General features: G+C 43.8%; 3 protein-coding genes across 3 annotated transcripts; all 3 read right to left on the bottom strand.

The window, feature by feature from the left end:
• Positions 1 to 283: 283 nt before the first annotated feature.
• Positions 284 to 1,012, bottom strand: LOC108778491 (uncharacterized). The gene has a single exon (XM_018545699.1). It carries the CDS (start codon positions 1,010 to 1,012, stop codon positions 284 to 286), a length of 729 nt encoding a protein of 242 aa, XP_018401201.1.
• A 1,107-nt stretch (positions 1,013 to 2,119) lies between these two features.
• Positions 2,120 to 3,917, bottom strand: LOC108778481 (uncharacterized). The gene is made up of 3 exons (XM_018545689.1): positions 3,702 to 3,917; positions 2,955 to 3,191; positions 2,120 to 2,584 (listed from the first exon to the last, which is right to left on the bottom strand). The coding sequence occupies exons 1-3, from the start codon at positions 3,915 to 3,917 to the stop codon at positions 2,120 to 2,122; spliced, it is 918 nt and encodes a 305-aa protein (XP_018401191.1).
• A 980-nt stretch (positions 3,918 to 4,897) lies between these two features.
• On the bottom strand, positions 4,898 to 6,061 carry LOC108778474 (uncharacterized). The gene has a single exon (XM_018545676.1). It carries the CDS (start codon positions 6,059 to 6,061, stop codon positions 4,898 to 4,900), a length of 1,164 nt encoding a protein of 387 aa, XP_018401178.1.
• Between the last annotated feature and the right edge of the window lie 1,520 nt (positions 6,062 to 7,581).

The following is a 7,581-nucleotide window of genomic DNA, read 5'->3' as shown; positions in this document are numbered from 1 at the left end:
TTGTTGTTCGCGTTTTTTCGCATGAGCCGCCGCCTCAGAAGTCTTTCGACTAATTATGATTCTATTGGCAGCGGACAGAGCAGCCTTGTTGCCCTTTTTATTTCACCAGTCGCTGTTCTGATGGTGGCTACTCGAGCGACTTCGTCCTCGCCTTGGTGTAACTCCGAAATTCTGCTCAAGAGCCATTGTGTGCATGGCAGGCCCTTGTTTTTAATGAGGACGACTGCTCTAACTTGAATCTTTGGTCCGTTGGTAGTCTATTTATTACGTTTCTGGAGCTCATTTAAATATTCCAGGTTCCAGCGTGACCAAAATCCTGTCGCATGTTTGTGATGTGCTGCCATTTTGACAGGCGATTAGCTGTAACAGAGAGCAAATTGCCCTCGGGAAGGGCTGTTAGTGGCTGACCAATGAGGTAATGAGCGGGTGTCAAAGCTAATATATCATTCGGATCTGATGAAAGAGCCGTGATCGGTTTGGAATTAAGAATGCCTTCGATCTCGACAATAAACGTATTGAGCTCTTCGAAGGTATATAGAGCCTCTCCTATGACACGCTTAAAATGATGTTTGAAGAGCTTCACTGACGATTCCCATAATCCACCGAAGTGGAGGGCCGCGGGAGGAATGAAATGCCACGAAATCCGATATTCGCTCCTAAACCTATTCACGGCCTCCTTGTGTTGTTCTGAATTAAAGATCGTGTACATTTCCTTTAACTGACTATTCGCTCCCACGAAGTTAGTTCCGTTATCGGAATACACGTTTTTCGGCAAGCCTCGTCTTGACACGAACCTTCGCAGCGCGGCAATGAACCCATCGGACGACAAATCGCTCACGAGTTTGAGATGGATCGCTTTGATCGCCATGCATACAAATACGCATACGTATGTTTTAATCTTTGTCCGATTGCGATATTTTTTCTCCTTTATGTGGAACGGGCCGCAAAAGTCGATGCCCGTATTAGCGAATGGTATCGCTTCGCGTACGCGAGTCGGAGGAAGATCGCTCATTTTGTATTCTATCGTATCGGCGTTGTGACGAAAACAGCGAACACACCCGCGTACTATTTTTTGTACCTGGTTTCGACCATCTAATAACCAGAATCTTTGCCGGAGAATGTATAGCGTAGTTTGAATGCCTGCGTGGTGGTGCGTTTCATGTATCTCACGAATGATACAATCCGTTAAATGCTGTCGACTGGGAAGTAAGACCGGATGCTTTTGTGAAAACGTGAGTTGCGATTTACGGAGACGTCCTCCCACCCGAATCAATCCATGATTGTCGACAAAAGGACTTAAATTAGCGAGCCTACCTTTATTTAGGGAATCCTTGTTACCTTCGAGTTTTTTAATTTCATCACCGAACGTCGTTGCTTGAAGGGTTTTCAATACTCGTGTTTCTGCCTTGTTAATTTCCGCGGCGCTTAAAATTCCGCTGATTTTATTATCGCTCCGCCAACGTAGGCAATAAGCGATAATTCGGAGCAACTTTGAATATGACGAACATTTTTTGAAAATTTCGAGATCGTTTACAGTCATTAACAAACAGGTATTTTTTCTTAGTTCAGGTATTTCTATCGATTGCGCAATCTGAGCCGGCCACTTGTCTTCGTCTCGGTTTAACCAAGAAGGTCCTACGAACCAAATCTGATTTTGTAAAAGTGCATGAGGTAATTGCCCCCTTGATATCGCGTCGGCCGGATTATTTCGTGAACTAACATGTCGCCATTCATGCGAACCCGTGATTTCTTGAATCTCCGCAACCCGGTTCGATACGTATGTCTTGAGTAAATGCGGCGATGTCTTTATCTAATGCAAAGCGACAGTCGAGTCGCTCCAGAAGATCACCTTATCGATCTTAACCCCCAATGAGCTATATGTTTCACGAAATAATCGCGCTAGCAACAATGCACCGCATAACTCCAGTCTGGGTATCGTGATGGTCTTTAGCGGCGCGACTCCCGACTTGGCACATATCAATCTAACGATCGTGTTTCCTTCTCTATCTCTCGAACGCGCGTATAAGCATGCACTGTAACCTGCTTCGCTTGCGTCACAGAACCCATGTATCTGGATGTCTTGGTAATCCGCTACGTACAATCTACGTTCGAAAGAAACTCAGCCCATCGACTCCAACTGTTGCACAAATTGCATCCATTGTGTATGTATTTCTTGCGGGACCGACTCATCCCATTGGACGTTGCAACGCCACACGTCTTGCATCAATCTCTTAGCATAAAAAACTACTGGACCCACCAAACCAAGTGGATCATATATTTTCGCGGTTCCAGATAGAATGATCCGCTTTGTGACTCGATTCGATATGTTAACAGGGTAAGCTACGTAACATATTTTGTCTTCGCGCGCATTCCACGTGATTCCCAACGTTTTTAACGAACGATCCATATCTACGACGAAACTCGCGTGCAATGCATCGCTTGCCATGCCTTCTATGATCCGTTCGTCGTTGGACGCCCACTGTCTAATGGTGAAGCCGCCTTTAGCTAACAACGCGGTGACTTCGCTTCGAATAGTCCGAGCGTCATTAATGGTTTCCGCGCCTGTCAGCAAGTCATCTACATACTACCATGATCAAAAAATAACCGGAATTTGTAATTTAAACCTCGCGGGCTTATCGGTTTTGAATTCTGTTGTTTGTGTCACGTTGACAGCACTGTTACGGACACCCATGCCAAGCTTCTTCTTATCAGCTGTTCATTTACCTCTACGGCAGTGATTTGTTTACATCAAGTTTTTACGTCGCGGCGATTTTTACAATGGATTTAAAACTTGAACAACGTACTTGCATTAAATTTTGCTGTAAAAATGAAATTAAGTGTTCCGACACATTAAATGCGTTGGATGACTGTTGGGTCGGAATCGACCATGGAAACCATCTCTTTTGAAATTACAGCGCGATGCAATTTTTGCACGAAATTCAGTTCTTTTGCACCAATCTCGCAGTGACTCGACTCAGACCCAAATCCTCACGCAAAATGCTCTGAACGGATCCGAATGATATGTTGGTGGTCTCAGCTATCTCCCTTATCGTCAATTTGCGATTTTCGATCAACAATTGTCGGATTTCATCGACGTTTTCATCAGTTTTCGATGTCGATGGCCTCCCAGGACGAGTATCGTCCTCAACAGCCTCACGACCACTTTTGAAGCGTTCATACCACTGGTACACCTGTGTTTTCGATTGAGTATCGTCACCATAACACTTTTGTAACATATTTAATGTGTCGGAACACTTAATTTCATTTTTACAGCAAAATTTAATGCAAATACGTTGTTCAAGTTTTAAATCCATTGTAAAAATCGCCGCGACGTAAAAACTTGATGTAAACAAATCACTGCCGTAGAGGTAAATGAACAGCTGATAAGAAGAAGCTTGGCATGGGTGTCCGTAACAGTGCTGTCAACGTGACACAAACAACAGAATTCAAAACCGATAAGCCCGCGAGGTTTAAATTACAAATTCCGGTTATTTTTTGATCATGGTAGTATAGGTGTCCCTTTAAAATCTCCGCTGCGCGAGGGTGAACATGGCATTCGTCGTCCGCGAGTTTATGGATCGTGCGAATTGCAAGAAGGGTGATGAAGAGACACCGAAAGTAAGCGTGTTGAGTCGAAATGTCTCAACCTTTCCGTTCACACGCCAGAGGATTTTTTGGAATTGCCGATCATTTTCGTGTACCAACACCTGTAAATACATCTTTTGAATGTCTGCCGTCAGAACATATTTGTACGTCCGAAATCGTACTAAATGCGTGAACAATTTTGCTTGGATCGTGGGTCTTACAATTACCACGTCATTTAACGATAAGTTGCTGCTTGTCCTCACGGACGCATCGAACACTATCCTAAGTTTCGTGGTGTAGCTTGATTCCTTTATTACCGCGTGATGGGGCATGTAATAACCGTTATTTTCGGAATCATTTAATAATGTTATGTATTCCAATCGTATATATTATTCGATCACCCGCGTATATTCGTCTTTGAACGTCTCGTCTGCGTTAAATTTGCGCTGTAAGGAGGATAAACGTTTGAGTGCGGCCATACGCGATTCACCTAAACATTCGCTTGTTGTGTAAAAAGGCAAGCGAACAGTATAACGTCCGTCTGAGGCGCGCGATACATTTTCTAAAAAATGCGCTTCGCACTGTTTTTTTCTCGAGACGACGGTCTTTCTAACGTAACTTCCTCGATCTCCCAAAACTTAGCTAACTGTTTTTCCAAATTGGCAGGTCGCGGAACTGAGACACTTGCGACGGCGCGCTTCCGGCGATTATCCATCCTAACCTAGTTTTCTGCAAATGTAAGTCGTGACCTTCACGGGATAGGTTGATATGTCCGACGGAGAACAACGATAGCGATGCACCTGATTAGCAAGTCGATTGGCCGCGGGATATGAAACTCCGGATCCGCGAGCCTAATATTTGACGGTATGTGTATTGAGTTTCGCGGGAAAACGTCGACAGGGACCAAATCTGTTATGGCCGGCACTGTCAAACACGTCAGTGTTTTAGAGAAATCATCGTGCATTGATTGAATAGTAATTTGCACTCTTGACCGCGTGCTCGTAGAATTAATCGCGCTTATCAACATCGATTGCTTGAACATGCGCAACTTCAATCGTCTTACAACGGACTCCGAGATCAAATTCGCGGTAGCACACGTATCTAAGAGCGCTCGACATTTGGTATTATTATTCTCTCTGCAGCGCATATAAACCAACGCACTCGTCATTAATTGCGGCGCGAAACACGACATAGACGTGAGACTCATTGTTCTACGGCCGGACGATCCGTATTGTCATTTAGGAACGGTAATTTCAGTACTTGACGAATCGGATTTCGTTACGTGCTTTTCCAAATGCAGGAGTGTATTATGCTATTTCTGGCATATCGTACAACTGGAAAATTTGCAAGGCGTCCCGCGATGGGATCGCAAGCAATTATAACAAAGGTTCGCGCTTTTGATTTTCTCGATACGCTCGGAGACAGGCAGTTGCTTGAATTTTTCGCAGAGATAGAGCGGATGTCGTTTAACCTTACACGCTATGCAATTTCGCGACACCTTCGCCACGAAAGCTTTATTTGATGAGCCGGTTCGCAATTTTTTAGCCGGTGGTTCGCCCTTGCATCTTTCCGTGTCGGATATTTTTGCCTTTTCGCGTCGCGATGCACAAACGGCGATTTTGTATAAGAATTCGTATAGCTGCTCGGGTTTAGGAAATTCGTCCCTTTGTAACGTCGCTTCCCATTTGTCTAACGCGGATCTCGGCAGTTTACTCTCTATGAGATACACGATCATTTCGGGCCCGACCGTAACACCCAGGGTGGCTAACGACGCGACATGTTGTTGTACGTCATCGGCCATCAAACCGCTCGTATTTTCTTTTTCTAGTGTGGGCAGATTGACTATCATCGAGAGATGTCGCGAGATCAAAATCCGTTTTACCTTATAAGCACGTACTAGTAAGTTCCACGCGCTAGAATAACTTATTGCGTCTACTGAAAAAATCTTTATTATATTCGCGGCCTCGCCCTTTAATGCCGACTTAAAATAATGTAACTTATCTACGTCCGATAAGTCTGTTTGATTCCCTATCATGTTGGTAAACGCATTTTTAAACGCGAGCCATTCTTCAAATTTTCCATCAAATGTGGGTAACGGCGCTTCCGGTAATTTCATACGCCGAATTTTTGTTACTGAAACACTAGACGCGTTGTCATTACGAGTTCCTACGCTTGCCGTGTCGCAATTATTGTCCGACGTGTTTGCTACGTTCAAAATACTTTCGATTCTGCTCGCGAGAGTATAGTACCGATCTTGAACATTCGTAAATTCCGTCAAGTGGTCACCGCTTGGGTCTAATACCAGAAGCTCGTCATGAAACTCCTCGTAAGCATGATATACATCAGTCAAGTGAGCGATACGCAACTTCAAAGTGATATTATCGATTTTACCTTTGTCGAGGGCATTCGTTAGACCCGTGATTTGTGCCTTCAAAGATGTACGTTTTTGTACGAGAATTTTGATTCTCTCAGCCATCTTTGCGATTGATAGCAAATCAAATGATTGACGCAATTAGTTGCACCGCTGATATTCTTCTGTTTTTCCGTATGTCTTATATCTTGCTTGAATGGCGCGATTCCGTCGAGAGGCAGCACAATCGTCCAGAGGCCGCACGGACCTCACAGGAGGCACCAAAATGTTTTGTAGGATCGGCGCAGGCAATTTCTCGCCTACACCGTGTTTTCGCGTAAGCGTTTTCTTTTGTCTCTGACACAAGCGTCTCTCACACAAGCAACAGGAAATAAACACTTTTTAATGTTTGTTATAGTTTATTATAGATCACACGTCACAATCAAGAGATCATCAATAACCGAAGCTCACATCATAGTTTTAATATGTTTAAAATGCTCAACCGAAACTACCCACAATATGCTCGACGCACGTGGCAACGCCTTGGTGCCGTAGCCTTGAGCCACGTCGTCGATTCGCCTTGCACTTTCGTTATACGCACGTTTAACAACTAGCGAACTCAGCAACGCCTTGGGGCCGTAGCCCTGAGCAACGCTTTTGTGGATTTTCCACAGAGGAACGCTGAAGCACGTGTTTATCTCGCTTTTCCTTCACCGCAGTCGTATACTCGACCGATCCCACGAGAGGAAAAAAACGGAAGCCCGTTCGTAGGAAGAAGCCGGAAGCTCGTTCGTGCCGATCGCGCGAGAGCCGATCCCTCCCGCTCCCGGCCGAACGTGTTCGAATTTTATCGACCTCTGATCCACGGCAAAGAAGTCGCGGACAGAGCGCGGTCTTATCGTGAGGCGCGGGAAAGAGTCGCGCGAAACCCCCGTCGACAACGCCGCGTCCCCACCTTCCTCTTACCGCGCGATTACGTTATATGTATGTATATATATATTCACCAACGCCAATTACTTAATCGACTGTGAAACTGATCAATCACATTTGCTGTTTAGTAGAACCATCTTTAAAAACCTACGTGATGTTATCCTTATTTTGATAAAAAACCGTTTGGGCCAGTTAAATTCTATGATACATTGCACTTCCTCCCTCTTCTTCTTCTCCCTCCTCCCATCCTCACTACTCATTTTTTTCGTTGTATTTCATTATCTTGTCATATAATATGGATTTTTTCCATAAAATATATAAGAGTGCGTGCTTTTGATAAAAAAACCGTTTGGGCCAGTTAAATTCTATCTCTAAAGATCTAAGAGGTATACTATCTTTACACTTATTTAATTCTAATGACATGTATCATTTGTGTAAAAGATTTGATATCAACAGTCGGCGTCAAATTAAACCGTTTGGGCCAGTTAAATTCTAAAATAAAAAGTAAAACACAAGTGGTACCTTTAATCTTTAAGAACCCATATAGTACTATTATTTAAACAAATAATACAATCTTATTTTACGACCGTACATTGTTAAACAATAACAAGAAAGAAGGAAGCACAAAGCGAAGCCTATCGGTCAAAGCTAGATCAAGATGCTTATTATCATTAAGTGTGAATTTATATACCGCGTATGTAGTTCTGTCAATCACG

Source organism: Cyphomyrmex costatus, unplaced genomic scaffold (assembly GCF_001594065.2).
Source record: "Cyphomyrmex costatus isolate MS0001 unplaced genomic scaffold, Ccosl1.0 scaffold1191, whole genome shotgun sequence".
Taxonomy (NCBI): Eukaryota; Metazoa; Arthropoda; class Insecta; order Hymenoptera; family Formicidae; genus Cyphomyrmex; species Cyphomyrmex costatus.
This window is presented reverse-complemented; position numbering and strand designations above follow the sequence as displayed.